The sequence below is a fragment of the Lissotriton vulgaris genome, chromosome 4_1 (assembly GCF_964263255.1).
Source record: "Lissotriton vulgaris chromosome 4_1, aLisVul1.2, whole genome shotgun sequence".
NCBI lineage: Eukaryota > Metazoa > Chordata > Amphibia > Caudata > Salamandridae > Lissotriton > Lissotriton vulgaris.
In genome coordinates, this window is record NC_141691.1 from 324801951 (window position 1) to 324821510 (window position 19560).

Consider the following 19560-nt stretch of genomic DNA (forward strand, 5'->3'; position numbering starts at 1 on the left):
AAAACACCCAAATTTTCCTTGGCGACTACAATCTCCATTGGAATGACAGCAGTGACACAGTGGTAAATAGCCTCAAAAGCTTCCTCAACGCCCTTGATCTCACCCAAATATGCAATAGCCCGACCCATGAGAAAGGTTCTATTCTCGACCTTATCATCTCCAAAGAGGACGCTATTCAACTTGAGTCAATCCAACCTTGTGACTGGTCAGATCATCATATTGTCTCCTTCCTTATCAATGAAAAAATCAAATTTAACACAGTACAACTCTCTAAGCCTAAAGTCTGGAAAAGGGACATGAAGAAACTCAACCCAAACTCCTTACCGCCTAACAGCTGCAATCTCCTACTTCCCCCGTCCGGCGCTTCGGACGTTCAACTCCTGACTGACCACTATCTAAATGCTATGTCCACAATAATCAATGAGGCTGCACCCGTGCAACTGAAAAGAGTCTCGTCCAAGATCTCCAACCCTTGGTATGACGGGAGCCTCAATGAGGATAGACGGGCCATGCGAATGGCAGAGCGCACTTGGAGGTCAGCCCCCTCTGCACTGCACCTAAAAAACCTGAAGAAACAGAGAAACGCCTACTTCAGGAAAATAAAACGCTCAAAAAGAGATTTCTTCAGCCTCCAGCTCGCCCAAGCAAAAAACCGCCCAAGGAAATTGTTTGAGTTAATCAGAACACAATCCAAAGAACAACCCCAGACACTCAGCACCATGGGCGTTACACCTTCCTGTGAAGACTTCTCTGCTTTCTTTAACCAAAAACATAAGAAGCGATCTCCTCAATGACGCAATTCTTTACTCCAACCCCCAACACACAGCAGCGCCTGAACCAAAGAACAAGGCTACATGGTCATCCTTTGGCACCTACTCCGAAGAAGAAATTGGCAGATTGCTCAGCACCCTGAAACCATCCAATCACCTCACTGACCCCCTTCCTGCAAACGCTGTAAAAGACTTTGCCCCTTTGCTCCTCCCACTTTGGACTAAAATTATCAATAGCTCTCTTCAACAAGGATCCATCCCTGACGCCCTCAAAGTCGGACAAGTCACACCTCTACTAAAAAAAACAACAGCAGACCCCACTGATCTAAACAATTACCGCCCAATTACAAATATTCCCACCCTCGCTAAACTGTTGGAAAAATGCGTACAGCTACAACTGACTAAACACATAGACAAGTTTGATCTCCTCAACGCTCATCAATCAGGCTTCCGTGCAGGGCACAATACCGAAACTGCCATGACTCACATAGTGGACGACGCCCTCCAAGTACTAGACCAAAACGATACCTGCCTCCTCATCCTTCTGGATCTCTCCTCAGCATTCGACACAGTTAAACATGAGAACTTACTCGAACTGTTAAACACAAGAATGGGCATATCAGGGACTGTTCTCAAGTGGTTCACCTCCTTTCTACACAACCGGTCACAAAGATTCAAAAGCAACAACGCAATGTCCTCTCCGGTACCTGTATCGCTAGGCGTCCCTAAAGGATCCTCCCTCTCCCCAACACTGTTCAACCTAGTTATGGAACCTCTCACTACTTTGCTACAGACATCCAATGTTCACTTTCACATGTATGCCGACGACACCCAACTTTATCTCAAAATACAATCCCCCAAGGACATCATGGTTCTGAACACCACGATCAGAAACACCCAATCCTGGCTTGCCGAGAATCACCTCAAACTCAATGCCCTGAAAACTGAGTTCCTCCTGATCTCACCTCCCGCAAAAATCTCTACGGCTCAAACATGGCTTAAGCACTTAACGGCTCTAAATGTACAACCTACCGTCGTAGACTCAGCAAAATCTTTGGGCATAACACTTGACGCCAATCTCAACATGCAGCAGCACATCAGCAAGGCAACCAAAGGAGCGAACTTTCAAATCAACACCTTGAGAAAACTTAAACCCTTCCTCCCAGCCAAAGACTTCCAAACTGCAGTACAATCTATAGTCATCCCGCACATAGAGTACGGAAGCACCGCCCTCTGTGGGCTCCCCCTAACTACAACAGCTCCCCTAAGAGCGTCCCTTAACGCTGCAGCGAGACTCATCACTGGCTCAAAAAAGCACTCGCACATTTCCCCTGACTTTAAATCACTGAACTGGCTACCTTTTGAAGCCAGAATACATCTGAAAATCGCCTGCATGACTCACAAGGCTGTACACATGAACTCACCCGCCTACCTCACTCAAAAGCTGACAATCTCGGGTGGCTCTAGAATTACTAGAAGCACAAACAATCTTCTGCTGAAACCTCGAAGATTCCGGAAGGAAAAAACCTATAAACGCTCCTTTTCAGGAATGGCACCTAGGATCTGGAACTCACTCCCTCCTGAAACCAGGCTCATCTCCTCCAACAAACTGTTTAAGAAAGAAGTAAAAGCGATCCTCATGGCTAAATACACATGATCTATTACTCGGTATTTTCCTGAGGAAAATTAAATTTTTGGTCATATTATGTTCCCTAGCGCGTACCCCACCGACTCCATGTACCAGCTTAAAGTGCATGTAACTTCCCTCCTGTGTCAGCTATGAAGACGCAAATACATTTGCGTCCAACGTTAACTTGTCCTCTTTCAGATCCACCATGAATGGATTATGTAGTCCGTTCCTAAGTATGCTATGCCATCGTCTTTTTGTAGTACACTTTACATGTTTTTCTGCTCCAGCAGAGTAGGCCCTGAATTTCTGCCATCGAACCTCTTTTGTGGCTCCTGACTCTGGCAGCCTCTGCCCAGGCTACCTCTGTACCCGTGAACTCTGACTTACTTTCAGCGCGGCCCCTCGCGCTCAGCTCAAGCCTGCTTTCTGCCAAGACTGACTATAACCTTCGAGTTATCTGTTCCGCTCCCCGAGAATACATTCCTGCCTACTAGATCCTGTAAACATCCTCCCCAGCTGCAGAGCCAAAGGGCCGACCTGTCTCAATGCAAGTAATTCATAGCCTCTGTTGCCATGCTTCCATGGAAGGCCCCGTGCCCCACGCTTCACATGTAGACACTTAGGCGCTTATACACGCATCCACAGTTAGCATAGAATAGCTTCTGCCCTAGAGACTTTTCCGTCCAGATAGTATAGTTCCTAAACATCAGATATCAGATATGATAGAAGTACAAGTTGATCTGACATGCCAGACTTCTGTCTCTTTCCGTCAGTGTAAATGTCAAATCCCTGCACCCCGTCAATCACACGTCATGCAGCTGCGCGCGCATCCAAGCTTCCGATTTCTGCTGACATCGCAACAATTCTGTTGGCACCACCCCTTGGTGCCACCCACTTGCGTCACCTATCAGTGACGTTTCTAGCACACACCTCTAGTTCACGCCTCTTGATTACGTATTAGTATCACGTGTATACTGTTATCTTGTCTTCTCTCAGCTGTTACGCCTCTTGCATTATTCTTTATGATATGAATTAAGTATATAAGCTATGTATTGTTAATAAACGGAAGCGCTCTATCCCTTCTGACACCCCTGTGGTGGTCAGAACATGATATCCTGATCAAGACCATTCCTTTATGAGGAATAAAACCCTTAGAAACTCTAACACCACGGACTCTGTCTTCTTTCATTCCAATTGAGTTATTATTGATTAAGTACTTACCTGCATAGAAATTAAGAGAGTAAATTAATTATTTACGTCATTTTGGCGCCCGAATAGGGACCCCTCCCCCACCTCACGCGCCGGTTGGTGCGTTGCAAGCTATGTCCCCTGCCATCAGTTAGATGGAACATACGCGTACTGGCAGGATTTCCTGCATCTCCCTCTGACCCACGGAGGTGACGAAGACTGCGATCAGTGCCCAGACGAGGCGGTGAGGAGTGCGGAGGATCCCGACCAGAGCCTAGCCGAAAGAAGCAAGGTCCGAGGTGTCAAGAGGCCCACCAGGTTTCCGAAGTTTTCCGAAGTTTTCCGAAGTTTTCCGAAGTACCGAGTCGAGTCCAGTCGAGTTTTCCGAGGCCTTCTGTTTCCGTGCTTCCCGGTGAGTACCATTGCTGGGTCGTATCTAGACGGGTTTGGGTACGCAAGTCCGGTCTGCACTGTTTTAGGCAGTGTATCTGTACTGTTTAGCAGTATATCTAGTATTCCGAATTTCTGCACTGTTACACCAGTGTATCTGTACTGTTGAGCAGTACATCCAGTATAGGGGGGTAGTCATCTATGTCTTCAATGTCCTTATGTGATTAATGTTGTGGTATGAATGTGACTGTTTAAACGTGTATTATTGTGTTTCTCGTATAACCTAGCTGTCAAGAGTATTAAGGAATAAGGATTGAACATTCAGTAATAAGTAAGCAAAATGCCGTTTTTCAACAAATTAAAGCAGATAGGAACTAGGAAAGGGATACTGGAGGAAGAAATTCCTATTCCCCCTAGGGACACTCCCGGCAATTTTATGTATCAGAAGCATGGCATAGATGCCATATTATATCTAGATTTATGGGCCGATTACACCAAACACCTAGACGAAAGACACAGATGGCCTGTCACCGGAACATGGGATGCCGAGTGCATCATGAGGGTAGAAGAAGCATTATGGAAAAAGAAAGCTAGACAATCTCAGAAGGACGCCATAGAATTTTGGCGTAAGGAATCACGTAAGCGTGCTGACAAAGCACTCCGTAGAGAAGACAGACTTAAAGAATCAGAGAAAGACCAAGAAAACGAATTAGTTACTGAAGGGATCCGAGTAAAAACAGAACAAATAGACCGTGCCCGAAATAATCTTGTAAACGGTATGTATCTTGCAGCAGATGGCACATCTGAAGCCCTATCAGAAATACCGAAAAACTTACCGACACCATTAGTTCCGACTAAAGTAATGCATAAAACTACTAAAGACATATTCCTAAATTCATATTTAGAGGATGTAGCACCAGCTTACACCAATCTGCCTGTTCGTGCCCTGCCTACTGACAGGGATGGGGGTGGCACTACGCCCCCAGATCATGTCCCGCCGGTACCGCGACAGACCTCCCCTGTTCCGCCAGCTCCGCCACTTCCCGCACTCAAGACTGACCTACCGAAACAAGTCCTACCTGATCCTACTAAACGACAAATTCAAGTTCAGATACAGACTCCGCGGAGAGATAATGCCCAAGCATCCGCCTCAGGAGGTGCGACTGCGGGTCCTCAGACCCCGCCACCGACACACAGATTCAATTTAAGGGACACGCAGAATCCTTTCCAGTCTCCCCACTTAGTACAGTCTCCCCACTTGTCGCGTCTTGACGCATTAAAAGAAAAGATGTCAGTTTGCAGATATGATCCAGTACCCGGAAAGAACGATCTAATGATATTGGCATCACTACGATTAAGATCTGCCACCGATAGCTTGCTATGCTATGTAGGAATGAAGGAACGTCTCGACAGACTATATGAGTTTATACAGACAGGGAAAGACCCTGACAGTGTCAAAGATGCCATGCATAAACAGAAAGTTGACATTCAAGCACAGATATTACGATTTTTCATAAATTGTCTAATCAGAGAACGAGACAGGCCCGAGACAGATCAAAGTGAATTAGACGGACTAAACAAGTGGGGTCAAAATATAGCCGAAGGAAAACATGATAGGGGGGCTTGCATAGCCAGTATGTCCCAGAAAATTAGAAAGGCAGTATTATCTGCACACCGGGAAGAGAATGATAAAGCTTCCTCCGAGGAGGAAGAAGAACATGAAGCACCAGGAAGGTCTACAGATACTATAGCGTATGTAGGTAAGGGAAACTACCTTAGGAAAGGTATTCGTCCGGAAAGCAAGAGAGTTCTTTTCTCTGCTTTAACAAATCCGAATTCTTCTGAACATCAGTTCCAGGAAACTGATAAAAGGCTTCGAGACCGAATGGGGTACCATGTACTCAATTCCATGGATGAACAGGAACTAGCCCGGTCAGCCGTGTTATGGGCCGAAAACCCAGACATATATAATGATGATACGTTAGTACAGACATTCTTGAACCTTTCCCCAGAAGAGCAGAAAATAGCAGGTGTATACATGATTCAGCACCTCCTCATCAAATTCAGAAACCATCATTCCGATCCAGGGCCCTTACACGAAACATTAGAAGCACTACTCATGGATAGATGGAGAGGTTTCAGTACCAAATTAATACAAATAATTCTAGAACAACGACGTAAGTATAACACCTTCATAAGCTCTGAATATGTTCCCCCGCCGCCTCCTGAAAGGAAAACGTATCACATGCAATGCGGTAGTGGCATTGAAAGTCAGAACCCCTTACGAGAAGTACACCCAGTTATGGGTACGGATCACGTCCTGAAGCGTGTGTATGTTCACACACCACTGACTAAGTTAGAACTGTTAGAAATGAAGAAATTAGTCCCGTGTCATGATAAAGACCCTGCAGGTTTTCACAGAGAGCTCAAAGACATGTTACTGATGGGAGATTACACGTATGATGATATTATGAAAATGTTAAAAGTACTGTTGCCCACGGGCATTTACGAGAAATTAAAGGAAAAAGATTGGGAGGTGGGAGAGTCTAAGATAGCATGGGCAGAAAGAGAAGACGAAGAAAGCAAACGAATCCCAGGGTTAGGCCTTGGGGATAGGACTAAAGCATTACCAGGTTTGATAGTACAGGTTTTGCCAAGATTATTGACAACTAGAAAGGAAGATTGGGACGCAATCTCGTCCTGTAAACAGAAACAAGATGAAGATACTAGTGACTTCTATTCCAGATTCGAGAAATGTTTCATTATAAATAGTGGCCTACAACCTAGTAGCGAGTCATATCCACACCTTTTTGTATCAAAATTAGTCGAGAATTCCCTACCATTAGTCAAAAATAGAGTGTACAAAGTTGAAAGTACTTGGCAGGCAAACACGCCATCCCAGATGTTACAAATGTTACAATATCACCAGAACAGAATAAGGGAAGAACAGGATCAGGAACAGAAACGTATGAAAGACACGAAAATGAAAATGTTAGTAGCTCAGACGGTCCCAGCCGACGGTCAAAGAAAAGGTGGGGCCCAGACCAATCATTCTGCAGCTCCCGTTAAAGGGACATGTAATTACTGCAAGCAGCCAGGTCATTACGTACATGAATGTCCAGTCCTGAAACACAACATCGCGACAGGTAAAACTAAAGAAAGACCGCATCCGCCTAGACATGAACATGGTCATCAACAGACCTCGCAGAACGAACAACCAATGCAGAATATGCAGCCTACGCATGCTCAGTCCCACACAGCACAGACCATAGCCGTTCCGCAGCCACAGCCCATTGCCGCGACTCAGCAAGTCTCACAACAGATGTACCAGTATGCCCAATCTGCATACCCAGATTACCCCCGATACACATGAAACAGCCTAGAGAGGGAAAGTGATTTGCCTCTTATTGAAATTCCTGTAGATCAAGAAGGTCCTTATGTACACAGTCACGTATTAGGAAAAGACAGAAAGTTTTTAATTGACACAGGGGCAAGTCGCACTACAATCAGTCACAATGAAGTCCCAGGGGCACCCCTCTCAGGCTCACAGAATGTTTCCCTTGGTTTTTCAGGACAGCCTATTGTAAATGAAGTATCAGAACCAGTACCATTAGCTGTGGGTCCATTATCCCGAGTTACAGATTTGTTACTTACGAACTCATGTCCAGAAAATCTGTTAGGAATTAAAACACTGAAGGCTCTAGGAGCTATAATATGCTGTTCCCCGGAGGGAGTCAGACTCTTTCTACGGGATTTCAAGGGTCATTATGTTTTACGTGATTTTGATGTCAGATTGAAAAATGTACCAGATCACTTATGGGCAAAAGGCCCAGCTGATGTAGGTTGTATGCATATCACTCCATATCGTGTTACACTCAAGACAGGAGTTGTTCTACCCAGGATCAGACAATACAAGTTACCACCCGATGCTGTAGTGGCTTTACTGAAAATCGTTGAAGAGCTTATTGCCCAGGGGGTGGTCGTAGAGACCGACTCCAATATCTGTAATTCACCCATCATTCCAATTCTTAAACGTACAGACCGCAATGCACCGCCAGTATATCGGCTGGTGATTGATCTGCGAGAGCTGAACAAATGTATTGTACCACAGTATCCTGTGGTCCCCGATATCTCCTCCCTGTTAACTGCTATTGATTCAGAAGCAACGCTCTTTACTGTAATAGACCTCAAGAACGCTTTCTTCAGTGTACCTATTGATCCGGAGAGCCAATATCTCTTCGGATTCAGTTTAAATGGACGAAGTTTCAAATTTTCCCGCGCACCTCAAGGATTTACAGAAAGCCCCAGCATCTATAGTCAAGCACTGAAAAGACAACTAGATTGTATTCAAATGCCAGTTAACACCGCTTTACTGCAATACGTCGATGATCTGCTGATCACCGCACGAAGTGAGCCCGAATGTGTACAAGCATCGTTAACAGTTTTGCATTTCCTGGCCGACAAGGGACACAAGGTGTCCCCTTCGAAGCTACAATTCTGTGTTCAGCAAGTTGTGTACTTGGGTCACTTGCTGTCCAAAGTGGGGAGACAGCTCACTCCCGATCGCATTCAGTTAATTGTAAATATGCCACGACCCCAGACACAAAAGGAAGTGCGGGCCTTCATAGGCCTCACCTCGTACTGCAGACAATGGATTCCTCAATATGCATTTCTAGCTAAACCACTCATCCAGTTAACGACGCAGGAGGTAGCGACTTCCATTGCCCTCCCTTGGACTCAGGAACACACACAAGCCTTTGAGGAATTAAAGAAAGCTTTATGCCAAGCACCAGTTTTAGCGACACCATGTTACAGCAAACCGTTTACACTTTTTGTTACAGAACGTGATGGTACAGCATTGTCTGTCCTCACTCAAGATCAAGCAGGTTCACATAAGCCTTGCGCTTATTTTTCAAGTACATTGGATTCAGTAGCCCAGGCACTCCCTGCGTGCTTAAAGTCAGTAGCAGCAACAGCGTTAGCAATCAGACAGAGCGACTCAATTGTTCTAGGTCATCAGTTAACAGTACAAGTCCCACATTCTGTAGAGGTTCTGTTAAACAGAACCCAGACTCAACACTTGACTATAGCACGACTGACAGGTTACGAATTGACACTATTCCAGCCACACATAGAAATCAGACGCTGCAGTATCCTGAACCCAGCAACACTGTTACCTACAGTTATGACAGATCCAGCTCCGCATGATTGTATAGAGATCATTAATGCAGTAACAAAGCCCCGACGAGATTTAACAGATGTTCCATTGACAAATCCAGATCTGACACTTTATGTAGATGGTTCATGCATGAGAACAAGTACAGGAGAATTAGTGGCCGCATATGCAGTGACCACTGAAACTGAAGTTAAAGAGACACATCGTATTGATACACTGTCTGCTCAAGCAGCAGAGCTCATTGCTCTGACCCGAGCCTGTATTCTAGCCAAGAACAGAAATGTTAACATATACACAGATTCCCGTTATGCGTTTGGAGTCGTACACGACTTCGGCATGCTGTGGCAAGAACGAGGTTTTTTGACCTCTCATGGTGCCAAGATACAACACGGTCCTCTCATTCAAGCGCTGTTAGAAGCAATACATCTGCCTTCAGCCATATCCGTCATGAAGTGTAAAGCACATACTAAAGTCACAGATTCTGTTTCCCAGGGTAACGACCTGGCAGATCAGACAGCAAAACATACAGCACTGACTCACACTCAGACAACTGATACGACAAAGACAACAGATCCGACAAACTGTATGACAGTCAGGGATCCCACACTAGATGTTATCGACATTCAGACACATGCTACTCCAGAAGAAATAAAGAAATGGATTGAACAAGGAGGGATCCAAACAGATCAAGGTTGGGTGACGAAGGGAAAATCTACATGGTTTCTCCCTGACTCTATGGTTCAAGTCATGATAAATACAGCACATAGTCCTGCACATCTAGGAGAGAAAGCAATGCTAGACAGTTTGCAAAATCTCTGGAACAATAAACACTTACAAGCAGCAGCAAAACAGAAAGTGCGTACTTGCATGATCTGTTGTCAGTTCAATCCAGGTAAAAGCGTCCCTGTAGAGCAAGGTGGATTTCATCCTCCCGATCACCCTTTTGAAGTCCTCCAGATGGATTATATCCAGATGGACCGTTGTCGAGGATTTAAATATGTTCTTGTAGTTGTCTGTGCTCTGTCCCGCTGGACCGAAGCATACCCAGTCTCAGATTACACTGCTCCGACCACTGCCAAGCAGTTGGTTCGTGAATTCTTCCCACGATACGGCCTGCCTCGTGTCGTGTACTCAGATAACGGTCAGCCATTCTCATCTGCCTTAATGAAAGAAGTTTCTTTATTACTGGGATACCAGTGGAAGTTCCATTGTGTCCGACATCCAGAAGCCGCAGGCCTTGTTGAAAGGCATAACCAGACACTAAAGATCCGCCTTGCCAAAATATGTCAGGAGAAAGGAGTCGACTGGATAGTCGCCCTGCCAGTGGCACTATTCTACATGAGAATGGTCGCCCATTCGAGATCAGGGCTTTCTCCGTACGAGGTGGTCTTTGGAAGACCACCGAATATGTGGGGGACGCCCATTCCAAAAAAGATTACTGATGTTGATTCTAACATGTTGACAGATTACCTTGCCTCCTTGATGTCTGCACTCCAATCATGTCGTTCACAGGTTGCCGCAGCCTTCCCTGACAACACTGATGTAAAGCCACACGACGTCCGTCCTGGTGATACGGTGCTCGTCCGAAATTTTGACAGAAAAAGTCCGCTGGAGCCCCGCTGGAAGTCTCCGAAGACCGTACTGCTTACAACAAGGACGGCCGTGAAAATAGAAGGAAGAAAGGGGTGGGTCCACACGAGTCATATAAAAAAAAATTCTGGACTGAAACCTGACCGAGACTCGTCCACCCCCACCAAAGACTGTGTCGAACAAAAAGACTTTACAGAATCTGAACGAGAAAAAACTCCTCAAGAAAACTATCGCATGAAATTACGATCTAGCAAGTCAGACAGTTTAATTGTTTAAGTCCTCCCCTAGGTGAATCGGTTAAATAGTTTCTGACATGTATCCCCTAGATCGAGATAGAGAGAGAGAGAGAGAAGCAAAGAAACGTACATATTGTAAATCACTTCGTAGTCACTGCATAGTGACACTAATAATAATGTTTATTCTCAGTGTTTTAATTATCATTACTAGCATCCTATTGCCTATCTATTGGCCTATTTTCAAGCGTGAACAATCTGCTTACAATGTATCTGCTGAACACACTTTTAGTGAGTTACCTCCTCACGAGCTTTCCTACAGACTTGCGCTGCGCAACAACACATTCATTAGTATGTTACATCATTCTCATCAAACTAACAATGCTACAAATTGCTGGATATGTGGCCGACTCCCTCCCTATCAGAATTACAAGGGAGCTCTGCCTCTCTTTCCGTACCCGTTCACTCACAATGGCTCCTGCGGAGCATGGTTTAAAATAATTAATTCTTTAGATCCTGATATTGCTGTTTTCGATGGGGGTTGGGTTTGGGGAAACCTGAACTTGGTCCTGCTCGACGCCTGTTACCCAGATAAGGAGGGACTCCCCACTAGAATAGGAACTGATCTAGAAAATGAAGTATATGGATTAGGTAATTATACAATTAGCCTTATGATTCTCACTGTCGAATCCGAAGCCATACCAGTTCCACCCATTATGTCAGTACTGCCAGTCACTGGTGAATTATGTATCAAGAAGAAAGGTTCAGTACACTTAGGTCATAGTAAATGCACTACTGTGGTCGAATTCAGTGATCATGGAAAATCGTCCTTTAAAGCTATCAGTCACTCTTACTTTGTCTGTGGTCATACCGCATACATTCGTCTACCTCCAGATTGGGATGGTACCTGTTACATTGCATTCCTTCTGCCACCAGTTTTTCTAGCTCCTCCTGATTACCATAGAAATACCAATCTAGTAAAGAATAGACCCAGAAGAGACATCCCACTTGTCGACTACACAGAAACGGCATGGGAACAGTACACCGATTTTAATAAAGGATTCTTTTTCTTTTTAGGCCCTGTCCAGAATAGCAAATTAATACGCAGATTAACTAGAACACTTGAAGCAGTAGTGAATGAAACTGCCTCCGCCTTAGGTAACTTAACAGACGAGCAGTCCGCCATGCGGGTTGTTGTCCTTCAGAATCGTCTTGTAATTGACGTCATCTTGGCAGATAGAGGTGGAGCCTGTAAGGTCATCGGGTCAAGTTGCTGTGTTTTCATACCACAAAACGCACCATCTGTATATCAAGCTATCACCCGTCTTCATAAAATTGCAAATCAGATACATCAGAATCCAGGCACCTGGACTTGGTCCGGTTGGTTCTGGACGACATTAACAGCTTGGGGATGGAAGATCCTATCCTTTCTAGGCATTGGCCTAGTCCTAGTATTCAGTTGCTGCCTGTGCCTGCAGTGTGGGCCAGCGATTTGTGGACTGTGTGCCACCTCTTGTATTGAACACTCCAGTTTTCTCTCAAAACGTAAACGAAAGAAAGAAGAACAAATGATGTTGCAAGAACAGACTGATCGATTCATGAGGATCGATGTTTCATGAAGGGTCCGTAGGGAACAAGGAGGGAATGAGGAAAATTAAATTTTTGGTCATATTATGTTCCCTAGCGCGTACCCCACCGACTCCATGTACCAGCTTAAAGTGCATGTAACTTCCCTCCTGTGTCAGCTATGAAGACGCAAATACATTTGCGTCCAACGTTAACTTGTCCTCTTTCAGATCCACCATGAATGGATTATGTAGTCCGTTCCTAAGTATGCTATGCCATCGTCTTTTTGTAGTACACTTTACATGTTTTTCTGCTCCAGCAGAGTAGGCCCTGAATTTCTGCCATCGAACCTCTTTTGTGGCTCCTGACTCTGGCAGCCTCTGCCCAGGCTACCTCTGTACCCGTGAACTCTGACTTACTTTCAGCGCGGCCCCTCGCGCTCAGCTCAAGCCTGCTTTCTGCCAAGACTGACTATAACCTTCGAGTTATCTGTTCCGCTCCCCGAGAATACATTCCTGCCTACTAGATCCTGTAAACATCCTCCCCAGCTGCAGAGCCAAAGGGCCGACCTGTCTCAATGCAAGACCATTCCTTTATGAGGAATAAAACCCTTAGAAACTCTAACACCACGGACTCTGTCTTCTTTCATTCCAATTGAGTTATTATTGATTAAGTACTTACCTGCATAGAAATTAAGAGAGTAAATTAATTATTTACGTCATTTTGGCGCCCGAATAGGGACCCCTCCCCCACCTCACGCGCCGGTTGGTGCGTTGCAAGCTATGTCCCCTGCCATCAGTTAGATGGAACATACGCGTACTGGCAGGATTTCCTGCATCTCCCTCTGACCCACGGATTATGTTCCGTTGCAAGCTATGTCCCCTGCCATCAGTTAGATGGAACATACGCGTACTGGCAGGATTTCCTGCATCTCCCTCTGACCCACGGAGGTGACGAAGACTGCGATCAGTGCCCAGACGAGGCGGTGAGGAGTGCGGAGGATCCCGACCAGAGCCTAGCCGAAAGAAGCAAGGTCCGAGGTGTCAAGAGGCCCACCAGGTTTCCGAAGTTTTCCGAAGTTTTCCGAAGTTTTCCGAAGTACCGAGTCGAGTCCAGTCGAGTTTTCCGAGGCCTTCTGTTTCCGTGCTTCCCGGTGAGTACCATTGCTGGGTCGTATCTAGACGGGTTTGGGTACGCAAGTCCGGTCTGCACTGTTTTAGGCAGTGTATCTGTACTGTTTAGCAGTATATCTAGTATTCCGAATTTCTGCACTGTTACACCAGTGTATCTGTACTGTTGAGCAGTACATCCAGTATAGGGGGGTAGTCATCTATGTCTTCAATGTCCTTATGTGATTAATGTTGTGGTATGAATGTGACTGTTTAAACGTGTATTATTGTGTTTCTCGTATAACCTAGCTGTCAAGAGTATTAAGGAATAAGGATTGAACATTCAGTAATAAGTAAGCAAAATGCCGTTTTTCAACAAATTAAAGCAGATAGGAACTAGGAAAGGGATACTGGAGGAAGAAATTCCTATTCCCCCTAGGGACACTCCCGGCAATTTTATGTATCAGAAGCATGGCATAGATGCCATATTATATCTAGATTTATGGGCCGATTACACCAAACACCTAGACGAAAGACACAGATGGCCTGTCACCGGAACATGGGATGCCGAGTGCATCATGAGGGTAGAAGAAGCATTATGGAAAAAGAAAGCTAGACAATCTCAGAAGGACGCCATAGAATTTTGGCGTAAGGAATCACGTAAGCGTGCTGACAAAGCACTCCGTAGAGAAGTAATTAATTTACTCTCTTAATTTCTATGCAGGTAAGTACTTAATCAATAATAACTCAATTGGAATGAAAGAAGACAGAGTCCGTGGTGTTAGAGTTTCTAAGGGTTTTATTCCTCATAAAGGAATGGTCTTGATCAGGATATCATGTTCTGACCACCACAGGGGTGTCAGAAGGGATAGAGCGCTTCCGTTTATTAACAATACATAGCTTATATACTTAATTCATATCATAAAGAATAATGCAAGAGGCGTAACAGCTGAGAGAAGACAAGATAACAGTATACACGTGATACTAATACGTAATCAAGAGGCGTGAACTAGAGGTGTGTGCTAGAAACGTCACTGATAGGTGACGCAAGTGGGTGGCACCAAGGGGTGGTGCCAACAGAATTGTTGCGATGTCAGCAGAAATCGGAAGCTTGGATGCGCGCGCAGCTGCATGACGTGTGATTGACGGGGTGCAGGGATTTGACATTTACACTGACGGAAAGAGACAGAAGTCTGGCATGTCAGATCAACTTGTACTTCTATCATATCTGATATCTGATGTTTAGGAACTATACTATCTGGACGGAAAAGTCTCTAGGGCAGAAGCTATTCTATGCTAACTGTGGATGCGTGTATAAGCGCCTAAGTGTCTACATGTGAAGCGTGGGGCACGGGGCCTTCCATGGAAGCATGGCAACAGAGGCTATGAATTACTTGACTATCACCCCCGTGCCCTTGTAAAGCGCTCTGATATCTGCAAAGATCTTGTTCGCGCTATATAAAACTTTCAAAATAAAATAAATAAATAAATAACCAATCAATAAGGGTTGTTTGGACTGATACATATTGATCACTAGAATAGTGAGCACTACATATCAGGCCAACTTCTCACAGTCACCTTATTTGAGGGTCAGCACCTCATCCTTTTGAAAAGGGCATACCTCCAGCTCACAAGAGTAACAAGAGATTAACCCCTTCGACACTCATGACGAGCTGGGCTCGTCATGGTGTAGCCTCCTCATACACTGATGACGAGCCCAGCTCGTCAAAAAACAATATAAAATAGCAATTCCCAGCACAGGAGGGGAATTGCCTTAGCAGCCATGGAGTTAATGATGATATCCTTGACACGGTCCGGACGTCCTCCAAGAGGAGTTTCCTAAGGAAAGTATATCTATCAAGTGATGAAAAAAGGACAGATATCAAAGCCACAGTCTTGTTACTCCCTGATGTACATAAAAATGCATTGCAGAGTGGCATAAACTACAGAAACAGAGATGTTCATCGACTTAGAAGCACATACAAGTATATTCTATCCAGTGCATCCCCAAATAGCGGTAGAAGGTTGAAACTTCAAGGTTTGTTCAAATGGGGGTGGCTGAGAACTTTCTGAAGGTGTTACATTAAAGAGTAAAGTGAAAGCTTTCAAATCGCTTTCACCCCCTCACACCGTATCCCCTTCCTCCAGATGGACTGTGTAAGTCCCCTTCTCTCTTGGTTGTCGTCATCTGGGCCAAGGACTCTCCCCCAACACCCACCCTCCCCTTTACCGGGTATCGGAATGGAACTAAAATATTAAGCTATATCTATGAAACTGTATTTCAGATTGAAGCTCAACCCTCTTGCTCTCTTTATTGGAGTTTCCTCTACTTATAAGCCTCCACACGGTCTGAAATAGTAATCATGGTTTATATGGGCCTTCAGGTGAGGGAGGAGTGATAGTCTTTCCATTGTTATAGCAGGACTTTTGATGCAGACTATATTTTTGTGTTGAAATGCTAACTAAAAGGTGTAAACCTAAATCCTGATGAAGCACAATGAGCAATTAGTACCTAGAGGGTCCCATGCTCATAATGGGGAAATTTGGGCACTCCCTGGCGGACGTCAGAAGGCAACTTCAGACAAGGGTCCACAGTGAATAAACACCATACACTGAAAAATGGGCTTACCATTCAGATGCTAATCAGTCAGAATGAAAAATATATTTACATAAACATTTAGTGACATGTTGCAAACCTCTTTGCAAAGAGGAAGAAGGACTAAGGCACGCCTGCAAGACACACATCTGAGAAAACAGCCACGGCAAGCATACTGGGGTAACGGATTTTCCACAGTTACAGATGCACAACTTGGGCTCCGTTTCCCAAATAAGTAGGAATGTGAAAAAAACATGGATGCAAGCCAGCATGTAGTGTGGAAGACAGAATGTAGCACAAGGAATTGGGGTGGCTTCAGAATGGTAGTCTCAGTCCATCGAACACCAAATACGGTCTTCTAATGTGAGTCAATGGTATCTATTGTTTAACTGTTACTGATCTATACACAATGAACTTCGCCCCTTTCGCACACCATTGAGATAAGCAATAAGTACGTATTATTACAACATAATAAAATACCAAAAGCGGAAAGTTGTTGTGGGCTTCAATCCTCATTAAGTTCCTAAATAATGTCCAGTACATACCTTTCCTGTCAGCGTGGATAGATCATCACCACCGATTACTTTTATGTCGCCAGTTGATTGATCATTCTATAATGCAAAAAAAATGCAGTTAGTGAAGCAGTTCAAACAGAAAAGCATAATGCAAACAATAAGATTGCCAACAAAACCAATAAAGGACCCGAAAAGGCCACGCATACAATTTGATCAAGTGCTGGAATTATACTACCCACAGTAGAGAAAACGAATAGCTTAACTTGCCAACAACACTACAGGCAGATATTGTATTGTGTATTGTATTGTATTGAAACTTATAATGCGCGCAGCTACCCGCATGGGGTCTCCCGGCGCCAGCTAAAGGCAGTAGTGGTGGGGTCAGGCGGTCATCACTGAGGAAAAAGCAAGGTTTTAAGCTTTTTACGAAATTTCGTCAGGGAAGGCTCAAGTTTCAGTGGAGCTGGAAGAGAATTCCGCAGTTTAGGGGCAAGGCAGGAGAAGGAGCGTCCGCCCATTCTTGCCAGTTTGAAACGTGGAATCATGAAATTCCCTTGAGATGAGGATCTGAGAAGGCGGGAAGGAGCGTAAGATTGGACGAGAGACTGGAGGTAGGCTGGGGCTAGCCCCTTGCTTGATCTTATGCATAAAGCAGAGGGCCTTAAATTTGATTCTGCTTTCGATGCAGAGCCAATGTAGATCTTTGAGATAAGGGGAGATGGGGGATCTCCAAGGAACTTTACAGAGAGGACGAGCGGCCGAGTTCTGAACAAGCTGGAGTTTCCTCTGAGACTCCGCAGTGACTCCAAGGTAAAGTACATTACCGTAGTGCAGGCATGAGATGACTAAAGCCTGGACTACCGTGCACCTTGTCGAGTCCGCGAGCATCCAGAGGATTTTGCGAAGCCACCCAAGGATGGAAAAACAGGTGGCTGCCACTCTAACTACTTGGTGCCGCATAGATAGTGAATCATCCAGAACAAAGCCAAGGTTCCGTACCTGCGTGACAGGCAGGGGTAGTGGACCCATTTCTGGTGGCCAATGTTGAGGGCCCCAGAGATGTTTATGTTTGCCTAGGATGACTACCTCCGTCTTATCTCCATTCATTTTCAGGAGATTAGTCTGCATCCATTCCGCCACTCGGCTAAGCCCCAGTTTAAGAGCAGACGGGGCACAAGCCTTAGCCGGGGAGAGGGAAAAGATGATTTGAGTGTCGTCTACGTATGAGTAAAGGGAAAGACCAGAGTCTTCCACGATGCTTGCCAGGGGTCTCACGTAGATGTTAAAAATCATAGGGCTCAGTGAGGACCCCTGGGGCACCCCATGCGCAGACGAACGAACAGAGAAAGCAGAGTTGGAAGAGAAGAACTGGAATGAGCAGCCGCTCAAAAAAGAGGAAAGCCAGGCCAATGCAGGACCGGTCACCCCGGCCGCCTTCAATGCTTTCAAAAGGACAGGATGTGAAACCGTATCAAATGCGGAGCTTAAGTCTAAAAGAATTAGCGCTGAGGTTTCACCCTGGTCGAGGCGGGAACGTAAGTTCTCAGTAAGCCCCAGTAGGGTCGTTTCTGTGGAAAAATGGGTGCGAAACCCAGATTGAGACGGGTGTAAGAAGCCTGTGGCCTCGATGTGGGAGGTAAGGTCAGTATTAATACACACATTAAGGTCCATATACATGTGCTGCTTGACAAATATCAATACAGTCCATTCACTACGAAAAAGCTAGTATGAAATACTTAGTGCAATACCAATACAAAAAAAGAGTTTATGCTTGAGGAAATTAATCTCAACCCAATATCGACAGAGAGCAACATCTTTGCTACAGTTGTTTAACACAAAATGATGCCGCCCCTTCCTACAGAATGTGATAAGACCCCAGCCTCCCCCACCCCCACCACGACGGCCCCCCACCCGCGTCCCGCACATTGCAAAGATATCCATTGGCCTTGGGCTGAACCAGGGCCCCCTGAAGGCTTGAAGTCCCACCTGCACCACAGGACTTACAGGAGCCTGCGTTATGCCCCTGCCTTGCTTTTAAGGAGGTTGAAATAACATATACATTTATTTTATAATCACAAAGCTTCCTTCTACTTTATCATTTCAGATGTGCTTCCAACTTTAAGAAGAGAGCATTTATGAGGTGTATATGTCTCGTTTTCCAGAGTGAGACACCTGCATCGTTTAAGAATGTCACACTGATCCGCAGAAGAGAGTCCCGGATAAACCGAAGGTAACTATTGTGTTGCCAACCGAAGCGAGTAAACTGAAGAGTTCGGTCATGTGGCATGCCTTTAACGGTGGGAGTGAACAGTGCCCACCAGTCCATGTTTTCAGGGTTTCCTCAGGAGTCTGAATCCATTCCGAAAGGCCATCCAAGAGGCATCTGTCTGTCAGACACTATGAGCCAGGGCCGGTCCTAGAACTTCTGGGTCCCGGGCGAAAGGGAAGATGTGAGGCCCCTCTAATTTCCATGTAACATCCAGTCGTGGCCGGCATGTTGCACGGGTGGGGGATCTCGTGGGGGTTCGGCGCGGGGGGGTAATTAAAAAAATAAACTTACCTTCCCAGGTACGAGTCATCTCAGCTCCTGATCTGCTTTCCTGCATCTGGCAGGAACAGGAAGCAGGCAGCCTCCTTTCCCTAAGCCAATCACAAGGCTGCAATGGCAGCATTGTGATTGGTCGGTACGCCGACCAGCCAGGCGCCTATGGGGAGGCCTTTGTCTCCATGTAGTGTGCAGTGCCCATGACTGGTTTGGTCGGCCCCGGAGGGCCGACCAAACAGTCAGCGCCCTTAG

The 19560-nt window shown here is 45.4% G+C and overlaps 1 protein-coding gene across 2 annotated transcripts in view; it reads right to left on the minus strand.

Annotated features, from left to right (window-relative positions):
- The window catches only part of LOC147718709 (hypoxanthine-guanine phosphoribosyltransferase), a 451506-nt gene that overhangs the window by 186618 nt on the left and 245328 nt on the right, over positions 1 to 19560 (minus strand). For both annotated transcript variants that reach the window (XM_086918683.1, XM_086918682.1), the window contains exon 4: positions 16794 to 16859. In XM_086918683.1, coding sequence (XP_086774809.1) covers positions 16794 to 16859 — 66 coding nt within the window. The remainder of the gene's footprint in view (positions 1 to 16793; positions 16860 to 19560) is intronic.